Source organism: Takifugu rubripes, chromosome 15 (genome assembly GCF_901000725.2).
Source record: "Takifugu rubripes chromosome 15, fTakRub1.2, whole genome shotgun sequence".
Taxonomy (NCBI): Eukaryota; Metazoa; Chordata; class Actinopteri; order Tetraodontiformes; family Tetraodontidae; genus Takifugu; species Takifugu rubripes.
The window spans coordinates 9,582,766-9,601,142 of NC_042299.1; the positions used below are offsets into that span (position 1 = coordinate 9,582,766).

Here is an 18,377-nt window from a genome sequence, read left to right on the forward strand (position 1 = left end):
CGAACACGGTGGCGGACAGCGAGAGGGATGACTTGTACCCCCAGAGCATGATCAAGAACTTTCTCACGAAGACCAAAGGCATGAGGGGCCCTGATTTGGGGAGTTAGTTCCCCGACAAGCTCCTCTTCATCCAGTCAGCCGGCCATTGGATCAAACACAGAGTGGTGTCGGACCTGACTGACCCTGAGATCTTCAGGCTGAAGAAGCACATGGGCAAAGCCAGGAGACAACTGAGAGAACTGTCCAACGAGAGCACCAGCTTGTAGGCCGACTGGCTGGGAAGGGATGGAGCCCCCCCTGCTGGAGCCTGCGTGACAGGCCACCGTCGTTTTTCCCTTTGTAGGATGGATCCTACTATGTCGGACCAGTGCCCATTTCTGTTCCGGGCGAGGGACAATGTGTTTTTTTTTTTTGTGTGTGTTTGAATGTTGTAAAGGACACTTTTGGACCAATCGGACAGTGGACAAACTCCTTGTGGAGTAACTGGTTTTTGTTGATTCTATTTATTTTGTTGTCAGCACTGGTTTTTTAACAGAGTGTGAATTTGTGTAAATAAAGTGGTTGTGTAAAATCTCTTTCTTTCTTTCTTTCTTTCTTTCTTTCTTTCTTTCTTTCTTTCTTTCTTTCTTTCTTTCTTTCTTTCTTTCTTTCTTTCTTTCTTTTAATCCCCAAGAGTGAAGTATACGTGTCATGGGTGTGGCCTATAATAAAGGAGGGGCTTGCCAAGTCAGCAGTTGTTCTCTTTATCACTCAAGATACATCTCTTCCTTTTCAGTCTTATGCTGAAATAATGCAGGAATATGAAGAAGCCACAGCATTTTTGGGTATGTGGGGTCGTTTTCAGCAGATCATGTTTTTTCTCCTCTGCATCTGCATCATACCAAATGGAATCATCACTTTCTCGAGTGTCTTCTTGGCTGACACTCCCCATCATAGCTGTCTGATTCCAGATGTCAATCTTACTCAGGACTGGCTGAATTCTACCATTCCAAAAGAGGTACATTTAAGTTTGCAATTTTGTTGGCATTGGGCAAAGTCAAAGCAAAAACAAAGCAAAAAAAAAACACCTCAAAAAACACTAAAAAATAGTCTATAGTTTGGTTCATTGATCTTTTATCAAATGTGATTTCCATGGATATTTCCTATGATATTGGTATCCGAGCAACAGTTTTTTTTTAAAATGTATCACCCGTGTTGCAATTTGAAACCGTAAATAACTTCTAGAATCTAGCTCGTAGAGAGAGATTTTGTACCGATATGCAGTTTATGAGTCCAGGTTATAGAAGAGTTGTTACTGTTTACTGTATAAGCATACCAACATATTTCATATTCAGATTTTGCATGCGGGACTGACCTACTTTTGGCTCCCCCTCACACTCTCACTCCTGCAGCTCACTTCAGTGTCTCCATGTCTGCACTTCAGGTCCAGCTTTTTTATGTTCACTGTAAAACATACAAGCACAAGCAAATAACCACATTAATACCAGAAACATAAGCAAAACCTTTGACCATGAGCACCATAATGCAGTGTATAAATTATGCTTTTGAATACTGTCTTAACACAAACCAGGCAGGCTAATTCACATCCTACAATGGTAGTATAATTATGCTTTTACCAATGTAGCAAAACTGTTTTGGTTTAGTATAATTAATGCTTAAACTAACAATTATTTTTCCCACCACAGCTTTACAGCAACTGGAAGAATTTATTTGCACATACAAATCACAAGGTGTGTCACATAAGGTGTGTGTAACCATTCCTGATAGGTGGTGAATGGCAAACAGGTCAAGAGCAGTTGCCGCAGATACCGACTGGACGTGATCAGAAATCTCTCCGCTCAGGGACTCGTTCCGGGCAGAGACGTGAACATCACAGAACTGGAGCAGGAGGACTGTTTGGATGGATGGAGCTACAGTCAAGACATCTACCAGTCCACCCTTGTTTCAGAGGTACAAACATTCAATCATCTGCCAGGTTCCTTTGCTGTGCTTTGTAAATGCAAGAACCCTAACCCTAACCCTAACCCTAAAAAAAATACAAATGTACAAGTTATGTGATGAGCTATGTGTGGAGAATGATTCTTGCATGAGGTGTGACAGATTGTCCGGGATAGGATTCTCGCTTTGGGTGCAAATAGTCCCAAAATATGGTAAATGTTTGCTGATAGTTTGTCTGAGTTGTATTGGGTTTGCTTATTTCCTGCACACTTTGCACAATTTGGCTCCTAACTGCAACAAGACAGGTGTAAATCCACAAAAAAAAATACTTCTAAACTACAAGCAATGACTTGAAGGAGCACCCAAGGAAGATGGAAGAAGGGTAGACTGTCAACACAGCCAAGAGACAGAGGGACTGGATCTGTGCCATTTAATAGAAAGCACCCAGGTGCAACCTGTCAGGACCTACAAGACACTGAGAGGCAAAGTCACATACTGTAGACCCCTAGTGCTCTAGAGGGGACACTGGAGTTGTCAGTTACTAAACTGTGCTTAATATTTAAATTACGATCTTTTATATATGTGGAAGATTGTCAGGTGTATCACTGCAGCATCACTTTTCAATCACAACAGCGCTGCTAGTGTGAATGTGAGGTACACACCTGTACGAGCAGCCCTGCTATTATAGGTGTGAGGCACGAAAAACATGGACAGGAGCAAAAAACAGGAGAACCTATGAAATGCTGAAAGTGTTCCTTTACAATGTAAATAGTCATGGACCTCAAGGCTCTAAAGAATACACCTCTGCTGGCTATGTGACATTCCTGACAGGTTTGGTGAGGTCAAAGAAGAGACATGGATTTCTCAGGAGCCATGAAATGTATCCTACTTATATCAACTCTCAATTTGTATCTACTCTAAAGGTCAACCATAATAAAAACAAACTTACTAAATAATATTTAAGAGGTTTATCAGTTGAAATATTGAAAGATTCCTCTTGGTTAACATCATGTCTGTGCATAAATATTTTAGTTTGACCTGGTGTGCAGTGAACAATGGAAGCAGCCGTTCACCTCTACCGTTTTCCTCCTGGGAGTACTTGTTGGATCCCTCTTCTCAGGACAGATTGCAGACAGGTGACAAAAAGGATCGAAGACTGTTCTCTTTATATTCTTATTATGGGTAATTTCAAACAAACAAAATGATCAAATGAGTATAACTTTCAAAAATGATCACAATGGATTAATGGATTAATATTATAATTAATATCCCATAGTTTTTAAGTGTTTTATTTTGTTGGTGCAAATAGACTTAAGATGGAGGGGAAAAGGGTAAACATGGGTAAAGTGCATTTGTGTTGATTTATTGTCCTAAAATTATGAGAAATTGTAGTATACAGTTTATAACCGTCAAGTGGTGACATGAACTAATTTGTACTAAAACCAACTCAACCTGTGAATAAACTCGAACTTTAGTTTATGTCTTTTAACATTATCTGTTACCATTCATCCCTGTTTGGTCTGTACTTTAGTATAACTACAATATTCTCAGTAGAGGAAGCTTGATGTTCTTTTGACATTACTGGTTGTAAAACTAAACATTTAAAATGTTTTGTTTTAATTTGTCTAATTGTAGGTTCGGAAGAAAACCAGTGATGTTTGCGACACTGGCATTTCAATCCATCTCAGCTGTCATTGCAGTCTTTTCACCTTTTTGGTCAATGTTTGCCTTCTTCTACTTCATTACTGGTTTTGGGCGAGTCTCCAGTTATGTTTCTGCTTTTGTGCTGGGTAAATATTTATGGTCTTTGCAGTCTGTCTTTGTTTTGCTTTGCTCTGTGTCTTGTTATATTATAATCTATTTTGCATTTATGTCATGTTATGCTATTTTGCAGGCACTGAGGTCTTGAGTGGCAGAGTGCGAGTCCTGTTTTCATCGTTGGGGGTTTGTTTGAGCTTTACTGTTGGCTATATGTTGCTGCCTCTGTTTGCTTACTTTATAAGGGATTGGAAATATTTGCTGGTCGCTATTTCTTTACCTGGTCTGATGGAGCTCCCTCTCTGGTGGTAGGTTGGTTAATCACACACTTCAATGCAGACATGATATGGGCTTGCTATTGAAGCCTTTTAAAATCACTTATTCTAGCTTTAATGTTTAGATGATTATCTTGACTCACATTTTCTTTGGGTTAGTATGTTTAGAATTATTTTTTAAAAAAAGTTATATTATTTTTGAAACAGCTACACTTAAATAATGACTAAATGACAGCTTTTTGAGTAGAGGTTTGACTCATGACAAATTATTAACGCTAATCAAAGAACTCTTGTTTCTGTATTGAAAAATGACCCAGGTTTATACCCGAGTCCCCTCGATGGCTACTCTCTCAGGGAAAATTCGCAGAGGCAGAGGCCATTATAAGAAAGGCTGCGAAGATCAACAAAGTCGAGACACCTCAGTTCCTCAACCTTGAAAATCACAGCGCACTTGTAAGTCAGCTCTGAGTGGCATCATGCCCGCTGAGACACGCATATCCCTGCAATGCAAAACACAAAACGGCAAGAATGCCCATGTCAAACTGCATTTTAATTCACAAGAATTCAGTGTTATGTGGAGGGGGTAAAGGTATTAAATAAAATGCAAACAAAAGATGAACAAATAATCAATTTTTTTGTAAGTTGTGATTTTGTATGTTGCAGGTTAAAGAGAAAAGCACATCCAATAAGAAAAACATCAATATTCTTCACATGCTAAAGACAAGTAACATCAGAAACATAACCCTTATTATATGTCTCGTCTGGTAAGTGTGAATTTTAAAAAAATTACTGTATACTGTAGTGGTTTCATTGGTCTTGACTATAAGTGGATTTCCTGACATTGTAAGTAGAAAAACCTGCTTGGTGATGGAGGTAGGTGTTTGCCACTGAATCCATCTGTCTGTAGCTGACAACACAGGTTTACCCTTAGGAGTGGATACTATGGTTTGTCTTTGAACTCATCACAGCTTCATGCTGATCCCTTCATTAGCTGTTTCATGTCAGCAGCTATAGAAGTACCAGCATTGATTGGCATTTGGCTAGCACTGCGTTTTCTTCCAAGGCAGCCTACTGTCATCTTCATACTGCTGCTTGTTGCAGTGTCACTCTTCTTGATTCAACTAGTGCCAAACAGTAAGTCAAGGTACCCTGCAAGCTCCGACAGCGCAAGTTAGTAGGACATTTCTCAAAAGCTTAGGCAAGTGGTTATTGGGCAGTACATGAATTTCTTAGAGCATAACTAGCAACATAAAATTATTTGTGATCTTTGATTTGGTCCAGACAACATCACTTGTTAAGGCTCCATGGGGCTATAGTATCAATTTCCATCAAGATACTTCCTTGGCTACAGACAATCAATGGTGATGCTTTAAATTTAGACATTTCTCTTCTAGGTTTATCATGGATGGCTGTTGCTCTGGAGATGGTGGGTAAATTTGCTGTGACAGCTGGATCCAACTACATGTATGTCTACGTAGCGGAGATTTACCCAACAGTGCTCCGCAACAGTGCAACAGGGTCATGCAGCATACTTTCCAGAGCGGGAAGCACCACTGCACCTTTTCTGTTTAAGCTTAGTGAGTGCACTCTACTTTAGTAGTAGTTTCTTGACTTGAAAATCAAGTTTAATCTTTCCATCTTCTGTTGAATAGAGATCTACTTTGAGTATCTGCCGTATATTATTCTGGGGGTTCTCTCTGTTGCGTCAAGTGTCGCCGCACTCTTCTTACCAGAGACCTTTAATGTACCTCTCCCTCAGACTATTGAAGAGATGTCTAAGTCTAGAAGGTGGGTTTCTGCAAGGCTAAACACCTATCTTATTATGCATGGAATATAAAGTATGCAAATTAAATGGGCTTTTGTGTATATTAAGGGTTTTTTGTGTGCTTTCTGCCAACAGAAATTTGTGTCTATTCAAGAATAACAGAAGGAAATATTGCTCATCAGCTGAGGTGGTAGAGGAAAATCAAAACCTTTAATTGTGTTATAGTACAAGTGAACGCTACTGAAAATGTCTGGACTGCAAAGGATAGTATTGAGTTCATGCATACTGATTTGGGCTAAATATGTCATAACACACAATCATGACTACACAAAATCTTTTTGTAAAAACTAACAAAAGGTATCCATGTTTATTGTGATAAAAACATTGTGAGAAATATTCATTATTCTATTGTAAAATGAGTGGGTTAAGGTGAGGCATTATCTGTATTTATATTATCAGGTCATACAATTATCAGTATATTATCCGAGATTGTTCTTTTTGAGTCAGTCCTGATTATATTGAATGAGTGATTCATTTTAGTTGTATGAACAACATGGAGGATGGCGACCGAAAAGTGTTGAGAACTCTGCTCAAGTCTGCTAGACCCACACTAAACAAAGAGGACGCACAACTTGTTTTGGCTTCACTGCAGGAGAAGTACTGTTGTATTTACTCATAAACCTGTTTGTAATCTGACATCACAGAGTCAGGAGTGGCATCCTGTTACCTTCAAGAATCGTTGGAGTGGTATTCAGGCGTGTAAAATTGACATTTTTCCACCCATTGATTCTTAAATGTTATCTCTTATCTGTTCAGAAAACCTTTACCATGCTTACTTCCAGATAATTTTGCGTGATTTGTCCACTGTTACATGTATTTGTGTCTTTTTCCATATTTATACTTCTGACTTTAAGAACACTGCAATAAAATATGTAAAAAATAAATAAGGAATCCTTTTAAATGCAAGGTTTTAAGAATATATTTGGGTGAAAAATAAAATATTTTCCCCTTAAACAATGTACACACAGTGGCCACATCTGTCAACATGTGTGGTCCTGAATGATCTTAATCCTTTTTGTGCAGTGCTCTTTCAGTATCACAGTTGCCTTTGCTGCCCATCAAGGTCACTAAATCCCTTGCTGTCTATTTCTAACCAACTGGCTATTTAGGTCCTGGCTTCTGTTGACCAGTGTCTAATCGTTTTGTCATTGTTGTGGTAAACGTGGACTCAGTTACTTGCCATTTTGTTCGAGATTCAGAAGTTGTAATTATTTTTTGTTCTCTGCTCAAGGTCACCACGCCTCTCCCCTTTGGAGGAGGAACAAGCAGGCTCCTTTCCACGTGCTGAGCGTTTTTATTTTCCCGCTGCGTTCGAGGCTTCTTTTGGTTTCAATAAACCCTTTTGAGACCCAGTTGGCTGTTTCCTGTCTGCATTCGGGTCCTGATCAAACTAAATCATAACAGGGCTGGGTTTTTGACCAGAGAACTTACAAGACAATGTTTATCATGTAAACTACGAGAAAATTTCAATTTGAGACAGATAGTTCTGCGAACGGATATTAAACAAAAACATATTACACTGAATCTGGTGTCAAACTAGCAGCCCTGCTAGGACAGGTGTGTGCCTCACAGTCACAGTAGCAGGGCTACTAGTACAGGTGTGTGCCTCACAGTCACAGTAGCGGGGCTGCTAGTACAGGTGTGTGCCTCACAGTCACACTAGCAGGGCTGCTAGTACAGGTGTGTGCCTCACAGTCACACTAGCGGGGCTGCTAGTACAGGTGTGTGCCTCACAGTCACACTAGCAGGGCTGCTAGTACAGGTGTGTGCCTCACAGTCACACTAGCGGGGCTGCTAGTACAGGTGTGTGCCTCACAGTCACAGTAGCGGGGCTGCTAGTACAGGTGTGTGTCTCACAGTCACAGTAGCAGGGCTGCTAGTACAGGTGTGTGCCTCACAGTCACAGTAGCGGGGCTGCTAGTACAGGTGTGTGTCTCACAGTCACAGTAGCGGGGCTGCTAGTACAGGTGTGTGCCTCACAGTCACACTAGCGGGGCTGCTAGTACAGGTGTGTGCCTCACAGTCACAGTAGCGGGGCTGCTAGTACAGGTGTGTGTCTCACAGTCACACTAGCAGGGCTGCTAGTACAGGTGTGTGTCTCACAGTCACACTAGCAGGGCTGCTAGTACAGGTGTGTGTCTCACAGTCACACTAGCGGGGCTGCTAGTACAGGTGTGTGCCTCACAGTCACACTAGCGGGGCTGCTAGTACAGGTGTGTGTCTCACAGTCACACTAGCGGGGCTGCTAGTACAGGTGTGTGTCTCACAGTCACACTAGCGGGGCTGCTAGTACAGGTGTGTGCCTCACAGTCACACTAGCGGGGCTGCTAGTACAGGTGTGTGTCTCACAGTCACACTAGCGGGGCTGCTAGTACAGGTGTGTGCCTCACAGTCACAGTAGCGGGGCTGCTAGTACAGGTGTGTGCCTCACAGTCACAGTAGCGGGGCTGCTAGTACAGGTGTGTGCCTCACAGTCACAGTAGCGGGGCTGCTAGTACAGGTGTGTGTCTCACAGTCACACTAGCGGGGCTGCTAGTACAGGTGTGTGCCTCACAGTCACACTAGCGGGGCTGCTAGTACAGGTGTGTGCCTCACAGTCACAGTAGCAGGGCTGCTAGTACAGGTGTGTGCCTCACAGTCACACTAGCAGGGCTGCTAGTACAGGTGTGTCTCACAGTCACAGTAGCAGGGCTGCTAGTACAGGTGTGTCTCACAGTCACACTAGCAGGGCTGCTAGTACAGGTGTGTCTCACAGTCACAGTAGCAGGGCTGCTAGTACAGGTGTGTCTCACAGTCACAGTAGCAGGGCTGCTAGTACAGGTGTGTGCCTCACAGTCACAGTAGCAGGGCTGCTAGTACAGGTGTGTCTCACAGTCACAGTAGCAGCACTGTTGTGATTGAAAAGTGATGCTGCAGTGATACACCTGACAATCTTCCACAAATATAAAAGACCATAATTTAATTATTAAGCACAGTTTAGTAACAGACAACTTCAGTGTCCCCTCCTGAGCACTAGGGGTCTATGTGACTTTGCCTCTCAGTGTCTTGCAGATTTACCTGACTCCACACAATAAGTTTTGTATCATTTGAAACATTAACAGAGTCTAACTGCTGAATCCAAAGGGCACAATACAGTGATCTGCTAAATGGAGATAAGAAACTTTGGAAAGAAAAAAAATCCTTTTAGGAGATCGCGGTTGAAGATGATTCAGTAATGATGAGGAACTTTGAGGAAGTAACAGCATTTCTTGGTCACTGGGGCCGTTTTCAGCAGGTTGTTTTCTTTCTGCTCCTTGCCAGCACGATCCCAAATGGATTAGGATTTGTTTCTGTAGTCTTTATATCAGCGATTCCCAAACACCATTGCAAGATTCCAGATGTCAACTTGACCCTGGAATGGCTCAGTGTCATAATACCTGCCAAGGTAATCTGATTTACAACAATGACAGATTTCAACTTCATAAAAGTGCTGTATATAGAAAAATCAAAAATACAGTTAAGTTAACTTCTAAAATGAAATACTATGATACGCAAACAAAACTTTCAAAAGAGGCAACGTTACTGTCACAATACACAAGTGAGTCTTTAATGCAACTGAAAAATATAACATGTATAAATATACATAAATGTATGGATGAATGTAATGTAATGTCAGTGTATTTACACGTGTATTTAAGATGTACATTTAAGTAAGGACTGGGTCATACACTCAGTAACCAAATCCTAAGCAAACATGCATGCATGCACATATACAGAGATTAATACCTTTAAGTCTTTTGCATGTTTCTTTAACAAACCACACATTTGACATCTTATTTCTTGTCACTCATACTCTACAAAGAAAGTTTGTAAAATGCTAATGGCAATAAAAAGCTCTAAAGGTCTGAAAAAATGTAAACGACCATGATCACAACACCACAAAGCAATAAAGCAAATCTAACATGACAAAGTGCTTCTTTTTACCATCTTCCTCCTTTTTAATAGCAGCTGTCACAAAAGCAATCAGCTTTATGTCCTTCAACACTCTCATTTTACCATAATTGAAGTGTTTTTACATTAGATAATTAATGGACACCAGGAACTGAGCAGTTGCACCAGATACAAGCTGGATGTGGTCAGAAATTACTCCGCTCAGGGACTCCTTCCTGGCATTGATGTCAACCTCACAAATCTGGAAGAGGAAAGCTGTTTGGATGGATGGAACTACAGCAAAGAAATCTTTCAGTCTACGATAGTGTCTCAGGTGTGTGTGTGTGTTTCTGTATGTAATGCATTGGAGGGTCATTTTCAACGACCAGTGGTCACGTGTACTTTGTAACCTTGGCTCTGTGTTGCACCCTCCTACAACTCAACTTTCCTGTCCTGCTGTTCCAGTTTGACCTGGTGTGTAATGATGGGTGGAAGCAGCCTTTTTCCTCCACCGTTTATTTCCTTGGAGTTCTTTTTGGATCCTTTTTTGCAGGACATATAGCTGACAGGTACAGTACACACAAGAGCACGGCTCTAAACGCACATAAGGACTCATTTTAAGATGATTTTATACATCCATCCATCCATTCTCTACCGCTTATCCGGGTCGGGTCGCGGGGGTAGCAGCCTAAGGAGAGAAGCCCAGACTTCCCTCTCCCCAGCCACCTCCTCCAGCTCATCCGGAGGGATCCCCAGGCGTTCCCAGGCCAGTCGAGAGACATAGTCTCTCCAACGTGTCCTGGGTCTCCCCGGGGGTCTTCTACCGGAGGGACATGCCCTGAACACCTCACCAGGGAGGCGTCCAGGGGGCATCCTGACTAGATGCCCAAGCCACCCCATCTGGCTCCTCTCAACGCGGAGGAGCAGCGACTCTACTCCGAGCTCCTCCCGGATGGCAGAGCTTCTCACCCTATCTCTAAGGGAGAGCCCAGCCACCCTACGGAGGAAGCTCATTTCAGCCGCTTGTACCCGTGATCTTGTTCTTTCGGTCATGACCCAAAGCTCATGACCATAGGTGACGGTAGGAACGAAGATCGACCGGTAAATCGAGAGCTTCGCCTTTCGGCTCAGCTCTCTCTTCACCACAACGGACCGGTGCAGAGTCCGCATTACTGTGGACGCCGCACCGATCCGCCTGTCGATCTCCCGCTCCATTCTTCCCTCACTCGTGAACAAGACCCCGAGGTACTTAAACTCCTCCACTTGGGGCAGGATCTCCTCCTTTACCCGGAGAAGGCACTCCACCTTTTTCCGGTCGAGAACCATGGCCTCGGATTTGGAGGTGCTGATTCTCATCCCAGCCGCTTCACAGGCGGCGGCGAACCGATCCAGTGATAGTTGGAGGTCACAGGCCGATGAAGCCAACAGGACCACATCATCCGCAAAAAGCAGAGACTCGATCCTGAGGTCACCAAACCAGATCCCCTCAACACCATGACTGCACCTAGAAATTCTGTCCATAAAAATTATGAACAGAATCGGTGACAAAGGGCAGCCCTGGCGGAGGCCAACCCTCACCGGAAACGAGTTCGACTTACTGCCAGCAATTCGGACCAAACTCTGGCACCGATCGTACAGGGAGCGGACAGCCCGTATCAGCGGGCCCGACACCCCATACTCTCGGAGGACCCCCCACAGGACCCCCCGAGGGACACGGTCGAATGCCTTCTCCAAGTCCACAAAACACATGTGGACTGGTTGGGCAAACTCCCATGCACCCTCGAAGACCCTGCGGAGGGTGTAGAGCTGGTCCACTGTTCCACGCCCAGGACGAAAACCACATTGCTCCTCCTGAATCCGAGGTTCGACTATCCGGCGGACCCTCCTCTCCAGTACCCCTGAATAGACCTTACCAGGGAGGCTGAGGAGTGTGATCCCCCTATAGTTGGAACACACCCTCCGGTCCCCCTTCTTAAAAAGAGGGACTACCACCCCGGTCTGCCAATCCAGCGGCACTGCCCCCGATGTCCACGCGATGTTGCAGAGTCGAGTCAACCACGACAGCCCTACAACATCCAGAGCCTTAAGGGACTCTGGGCGGATCTCATCCACCCCCGGGGCCTTGCCACCGAGGAGTTTTTTAACTACCTCGGCAACTTCAGCCCCGGAGATACGAGAGCCCATCTCCAGGTCCCCAGGCCCTACTTCCTCACTGGAAGGCGTGTTGGTGGGATTGAGGAGGTCCTCGAAGTATTCCTTCCACCGATCCACAACATCCCGAGTTGAGGTCAGCAGCACACCATCACCACTATACACAGTGTTGACAGTGCACTGCTTTCCCCTCCTCAGACGCCGGATGGTGGTCCAGAACCTTTTCGAGGCCGTCCGAAAGTCGTTCTCCATGGCCTCACCGAACTCTTCCCATGCCCGAGTTTTTGCCTCGGCAACCGCCGTAGCTGCACTCCGCTTGGCACGCCGGTACCCATCTGCTGCCTCAGGAGTCCCACAGGCTAGTAAGGCCCGATACGACTCCTTCTTCAGCTTGACGGCATCCCTCACCGCTGGTGTCCACCAGCGGGTTCGGGCATTGCCGCCACGACAGGCACCAACCACCTTGCGGCCACAGCACCGGTCAGCTGCCTCAACAATGGAGGCACGGAACACGGTCCACTCGGACTCAATGTCCCCCGCCTCCCCCGGGACATGGTCAAAGCTCTCCCGGAGGCGTGAGTTGAAGCTTCTTCTGACAGGGGACTCTGCCAGGCGTTCCCAGCAGACCCTCACAACACGTTTGGGCCTGCCAGGTCTGTCCGGCATCCTTCCCCACCATCGGAGCCAACTCACCACCAGGTGGTGATCAGTTGACAGCTCCGCCCCTCTCTTCACCCGAGTGTCCAGTACATGCGGCCGCAAATCCGATGACACAACCACAAAGTCGATCATCGATCTGCGGCCTAAGGCGTCCTGGTGCCAAGTGCACATGTGGACGCCTTTATGTCTGAACAAGGTGTTCGTTATGGACAATCTGAGACGAGCACAGAAGTCCAATAACAAAACACCACTCGGGTTCAGATCAGGGGGGCCGTTCTTCCCAATCACACCTCTCCAGGTCACACTGTCATTGCCAACGTGAGCATTGAAGTCACCCAGGAGGACGAGGGAGCCCCCAGAAGGGGCACTCTCCAGCACTCCCTCTAAGGACTCCAAAAAGGGTGGATACGCTGAACTGCTGTTTGGACCATAGGCACAAACAACAGTCAGGATCCGTCCCCCCACCCGAAGGCGAAGGGAGGCTACCCTCTCATCCACCGGGGTAAACTCCAATACACAGGCACTGAGCTGGGGAGCAACCAGAATTGCCACCCCTGCCCGTCGCCTCTCGCCATCGGCAACTCCAGAGTGGTAGAGAGTCCAACCCCTCTCAAGAAGACTGGTTCCGGAGCCCTTGCCGTGCGTCGAGGTGAGGCCAACTATATCTAGTCGGAACTTCTCAACCTCGCGCACCAACTCAGGCTCCTTTTCCACCAGAGAGGTGACATTCCATGTCCCTAGAGCCAGTTTGTGCAGCCGGGAATCAGACCGCCAAGGTCCCTGCCTCCGGCTGCTACCCAAAACACAATGCACCCGACCCCCTTGGCCCCTCCTGCAGGTGGTGAGCCCACGGGAAGGGGGTTCCATGTTGCCTCTTCGGGCTGCGCCCGGCCGGACTCCATGGGCAGAGGTCCGGCCACCAGGCGCTCGCCAACGTGCCCCACCCCCAGGCCTGGCTCCAGGAGGGGGCCCCGGTGACCCGCATCCGGGCAAGGGAAACTTGGCACCAAAGTTGTTTAGCATCATTAGGGGGTCCTGGGCTACGCTTTGTCTGGTCCCTCACCTAGGACCTGTTTGCCATGGGTGGCCCTACCAGGGGCATATAGCCCCAGACAACGGAGCTCCTGGGATCATTGGGACACGCAAACCCCTCCACCACGATAAGGTGGCAGCCCAGGGAGGGGAAGATGATTTTATGATTTGTTTAATTATCAACCTGACTCTGCACTGGATCCATTGAATGAATGAAGGAATCAATTAATCAATCAATGAAAAAAAAATCAATGTTTTCAATCATTGAATTACTGTTTTAACAAATCGTTTTATTATTATTGTTGTTGTTGTTATTATTATTATGATTATTTCTCATGTTTTATTGCCCATCTTCTCAATATAGATATGGAAGGAAGCCTGTGTTTTTCATAACCATGGCAGTTCAGACAGTTTTTACTGTGGCCCTGATTTTCTCCCCATCTTGGGTCATATTCGCCATCATTTTCTTCATTAGCGGCATGGGCCAAATGGCAAACTATGTGGCTGCTTTTGTATTAGGTACACACAATATTTTCAAACAATATTTGTTGATCTCAATTATGAGTTGGGATATATTATTTCATATGATGACCTTTTTTTGTGCAGGAACTGAAACCTTGTCTGGGAAAATTAGGATACTGTTTTCATCACTGGGTGTATGTTTGGGTTTTACTATTGGCTCCCTTTCAGTCCCCCTCATTGCTTTCCTGTTAAGGGATTGGAAACCTTTTCTTCTGGCTACATCTCTGCCGGCACTGATTTACCTTTTGCTGTGGTGGTGAGTTCATTTACAAAATTAATAAATAATGCACACAGTAATATCAAATTGGAAGTTGTATGATGCAATACAAAGGCATTTCTGTTATAGGATGCAATATGAAGGTAAAAACATGTATGTGTCATGACCAAGAATACATTTGTTCCAAAACCATAATCAAATGATATATTATACATATCATATAATACTGAGGATACTCATTATAGTTTTTCCTATAAATGTCTGTTGTCACAGCCTTGTATGATTTTCTGGACTCATTAGGATCTCTTCTTACTTTTTGAACTTAATTTTGTTCCCAAATAAAAACAGTATTAGTTCCATTTATAGTTTTTTAAGAACTTACCTTGTTCCAACTGAGGCAGGTTCATTCCAGAGTCCCCACGGTGGTTGTTCTCTCAAGGACGGCTGGAAGAAGCTGAGGCCATAATAAGAAAGGCAGCTAAGATGAACAAAGTTGAAGCTCCAGAGGACATCTTCTCAGATTACTGTGTACGCTGGCACAACTTGTAGTTTTCAAAATATGTGACTTTTGATTAGCCATTGAACAACCTTGGCTGATCATGAAATAGAGTAATTTTATAATGTAACTAAAAATGTGTCTTTCAGACTGAGAAGGAGCTTTCAGAGTGCAAAGAGGCAAAACCCAATGTCCTGGATTTGTTACGAAACAGAAAAATGAGGCCAATAACACCCATTCTTTGGTTGGTGTGGTGAGTCTGAAAATTCTTTATTGATTACACCCCCACCCTCCCACCATAACCCCAACCCTAACCCTTACTGTATTTTAAAGCTATTACATATTGGCCATGTAAACCTGTTCTTTTATGACAAAGCATTTGGAAAATGTGACTAACATTATATCTAATGCCCATTCTGTCTTACCCAGGTTCACTTTATTAACTGGTTATTATGGCCTGACCCTAAACTCTGGGAATTTAAGCTCTGATCCCTACCTCAGTACTTTCATCTCAGCGGCTGTCGAACTTCCAGCATACATTTTTGTCTGGTTAACAATGCAGTACTTACCGAGACGTCTGACTCTTATTGGTGTGACACTTCTTGGAGGACTAGCCCTATTTTTCATTCAACTGGTGCCAAAATGTGAGAAAGAAAACATTTCCCAAACATCTCTTGATGTTAAACTTTCACTTGCTCACAGCTGTAACCATTGTAATGTAAAAGCAAACAAGACTTTGTATTTTCATGCACATTTAACACTACACAACTAAAACACCAGCCACAACCAATCTCAGTCATTGTGGGAGAGCCCCCAAAAGCATACCAAGCTCAGCAAAGCTAATAACATTTCCCATTTTGTTAAGCCTGCACAAAAATCCACAATCTTTTCCCAGAATAAAGTTGTGCAAAAATGAATCAGCTAACCTGTACATGTGCCTACTGGTAAACACATGAAAGACAGTAGTTACATATAGTTTATGAACACATCAGCGGTACGAGCATACAGACAAATGTGCAAAACTGTCAATAACATAATGTATGTTCAATTCAAACATCTCAATCAATCACTCTTGTAATCTTCATGTAACCTTAGCTATTTTCTCTTTTTGTTCAGCTTTACCGCCATTGTCAATTACACTAGAGATGTTGGGTAAATACGGCTTTACCAGTGGTGCAACACTCGTTTTTACCTACACAGCAGAAATATACCCAACACCAATAAGGAGCACAGCAACAGGAACATGCAGCATATTTTCCAGAGTAGGCACCTGCATAGCTCCCTTTTTATTCCAGCTGCGTAAGTTAAATTCTCCTGACATTTACACCCACCTGACCAAGGACTCTCTCCTATTGTAAACATTGGTTTTCCAACATACAGGTGAAATCTATGAGCATCTGCCTTACATTTTACTGGGATCAATGACACTTATCTCCGCCTTGGCAATTCTCTTCCTCCCTGAGACCTTTGGAAAACCCCTTCCAGAAACAATTGGGCAGATGAGTGAGAGAACCAGGTAAAAAGCTTTCTGCACACAAAAATACAAATATAAAATTTTAGGATTTTTGAAAACAGTAACAAAACCCTGTATTTATCTTCAACAGGGTGAAATGTCCGTGTCTCACTCAACGACCAAAATCTGTGGTTGATTTGGAAAGTCGAATGTGAAGTATGACATTTCTACTTTGCTATTCTAGGATACTGACAGAAGAATTCAAAATGCTACTGTGATCATCCTCATTATTTAACTGTAATATAAGCATAGGCACACATCAGTCTATTTGTGTGTGTATATATATATATGTGTGTGTATATATATGTATATACATATCACTTAAGTTGGTTCCACATGTGCCTTTCCCTGTCAACTGTGAAGATAAAGCCATTTGGTTACCACACTGTCTTGATGTTAGTATGTTCAAACAAAACAGACAAGCAAAGAAAGCACTATTAGTTTATTGGGTAGTGAATTTGTTAGCCTGGCACAGAGCCATTTAATTAGACAGTAATTTCTTGTTCCTGTAGACAAAATACCAGTGGTGTGTTCTGACTGATTTGTCCCACATTTAAGTGCTAATTATTATACAAACTCTGTTGCAGCATGTGTTAGTGCGGCTTTGTGGTTTTATTCGCATTTTTCTCCAGGATAGAAATAACGTCTTCCAGCCAAAGCCAAGCAATTTCACTTACAGTTGCAGTAAAAGTTTGGATTATTACTCAGACAAATATTACCAGTATCAAGTTGTGTATTTGTATTGAATACAAATACAAATACAAATGTATGATTACGTACCTCTTAATAGATCAGAATTATTCTCAATAATACTTTTCTGTTCAAAGTGAATTTAATTTTATTTATACAGCACCTGTTTCAATTAAGTTTGTCTCTCAGTGCTAGAAACCCAGAAATATATATGGATGTCATTTCATTCTGTCCCAGCTGCATAGGGGCAAAGACACAATACACTCCAGGATGAGTTACCAGCTCATCCAAGGCACTATGTGAGCATTTGGAGGTTTGGTACCTGGCTTAAAGGTACCTCTACAGTGGCCTGAGGGTGTCCTCAGGGCTCCCAGCACGCCTTCCAAATTTTGACTGCACCCAGGTCTAAAACTGACATTCTCCCGCTTCTCAGCCCAGTCCCCTACAGACTTAGCTACCACTGCCCTGGGTGAGATAGGCTCCAGCACCCTCCCCGCAAAGGAAGTGGCCGTGCCCTCTACCCCAGTCCAATCCAGATGTTCCTATCAGCTATTGTTTAAATAACATGTGTCTTCCTCGTCCTATGCCAGTGCGTCTCCCTGTGGTCGGGATGTTGGACATTGAAATAGTGCAGCTGTTTAATTCAGATACAGAAGATGAAAACTTTGATGGTTTTGTGGCGGAAGAATAAATATTTTGTTCAATAAATGTGTCAAAACTCACTGTTTTACTTCCGTTGTCATTTTTTACTGTATGTTTCAGCATGCGCCTAATAATACGGTGCGCCTTATGTATGTTTTAAATACAGAAATAGCACCCATAACTGAGACTGCGCCTTTTAATACAGTGCGCCTTATGGTCGTGAAAATACGATATTTACAGTAATCAAGTATTTTAAAGCGATTGTGGTTAGCAGATTTATTTGTTTGTTCCAAACCTTCTGTTCATTTAATAAACTTTGTGTGATCTTATACATTTGAGTCCTTACCTTAAGTTCAGTTCTTGTCAGCTAACACAGAATGAAGATGAACAGCCAAAGGTCAAACTTCAGTCAAGGTAAATGTAATCAGCACACCGTGACCTGCACTCTTTCACTGTTTTTATACCAGTTATCATATCATAGTGATTATGTACAGGTATAACCAACTATAAAGGATATTGATAATAGAATTTAAAGAAACCCTTGGGCTCCATGAAGTTTTCTCTGCAAACACTTTTTCATCCATTTAATGTCTGATTGTTTGATGTTCTAAATTTTCCAGATAAGCTTAAATATTTGTTTGTTTGTTTTATCCTAATCTGTTTAAGACTTTATAACAGAGTTATAACTCTGATGTCTTGCCAGTTCGCTCCAGTGCAGCTTCCACCAATGTGCTCAGTGTTTGCATTTT

At 43.5% G+C, this 18,377-nt stretch overlaps 2 protein-coding genes across 4 annotated transcripts; both read left to right on the top strand.

The window, feature by feature from the left end:
* The first annotated feature begins 675 nt into the window (after positions 1-675).
* Positions 676-7,148, top strand: LOC101079156 (solute carrier family 22 member 5-like). 3 transcript variants are annotated; one of them, XM_029848612.1, is made up of 11 exons: positions 676-997; positions 1,768-1,950; positions 2,971-3,074; positions 3,574-3,728; positions 3,833-4,004; positions 4,289-4,424; positions 4,635-4,735; positions 4,891-5,105; positions 5,366-5,548; positions 5,624-5,759; positions 5,872-7,148. In XM_029848612.1, the coding sequence occupies exons 1-11, from the start codon at positions 791-793 to the stop codon at positions 5,948-5,950; spliced, it is 1,671 nt and encodes a 556-aa protein (XP_029704472.1). In that variant the 5' UTR covers positions 676-790; the 3' UTR covers positions 5,951-7,148. The 3 variants fall into 3 exon arrangements, with proteins under 3 accessions (XP_029704472.1, XP_029704474.1, XP_029704473.1); XM_029848614.1 differs by lacking the exon at positions 676-997 and adding an exon at positions 2,770-2,861 and having other exon boundaries at positions 1,774-1,950; XM_029848613.1 differs by lacking the exons at positions 676-997; positions 1,768-1,950 and adding an exon at positions 1,958-2,861.
* A 1,657-nt stretch (positions 7,149-8,805) lies between these two features.
* Positions 8,806-17,708, top strand: LOC115252711 (solute carrier family 22 member 5-like). The gene is made up of 11 exons (XM_029848615.1): positions 8,806-9,220; positions 9,857-10,039; positions 10,171-10,274; positions 13,913-14,067; positions 14,155-14,326; positions 14,689-14,815; positions 14,933-15,036; positions 15,213-15,427; positions 15,900-16,082; positions 16,164-16,299; positions 16,388-17,708. The coding sequence occupies exons 1-11, from the start codon at positions 9,011-9,013 to the stop codon at positions 16,449-16,451; spliced, it is 1,653 nt and encodes a 550-aa protein (XP_029704475.1). The 5' UTR covers positions 8,806-9,010; the 3' UTR covers positions 16,452-17,708.
* Positions 17,709-18,377: the final 669 nt, after the last annotated feature.

Excerpts from the sequence above, each read along its gene's own strand:
- LOC101079156 (XM_029848612.1), top strand. The coding sequence starts at position 791 with ATGCAGGAATATGAAGAAGCCACAGCATTTTTGGGTATGTGGGGTCGT. Across the intron at positions 998-1,767 it reads ATTCTACCATTCCAAAAGAG|GTGGTGAATGGCAAACAGGT; the intron begins GTACATTTAAGT and ends CATTCCTGATAG. Across the intron at positions 5,106-5,365 it reads GATTCAACTAGTGCCAAACA|GTTTATCATGGATGGCTGTT; the intron begins GTAAGTCAAGGT and ends TTTCTCTTCTAG.
- LOC115252711 (XM_029848615.1), top strand. The coding sequence starts at position 9,011 with ATGATGAGGAACTTTGAGGAAGTAACAGCATTTCTTGGTCACTGGGGC. Across the intron at positions 14,068-14,154 it reads TGTGGCTGCTTTTGTATTAG|GAACTGAAACCTTGTCTGGG; the intron begins GTACACACAATA and ends TTTTTTGTGCAG. Across the intron at positions 16,300-16,387 it reads CAGATGAGTGAGAGAACCAG|GGTGAAATGTCCGTGTCTCA; the intron begins GTAAAAAGCTTT and ends TATCTTCAACAG.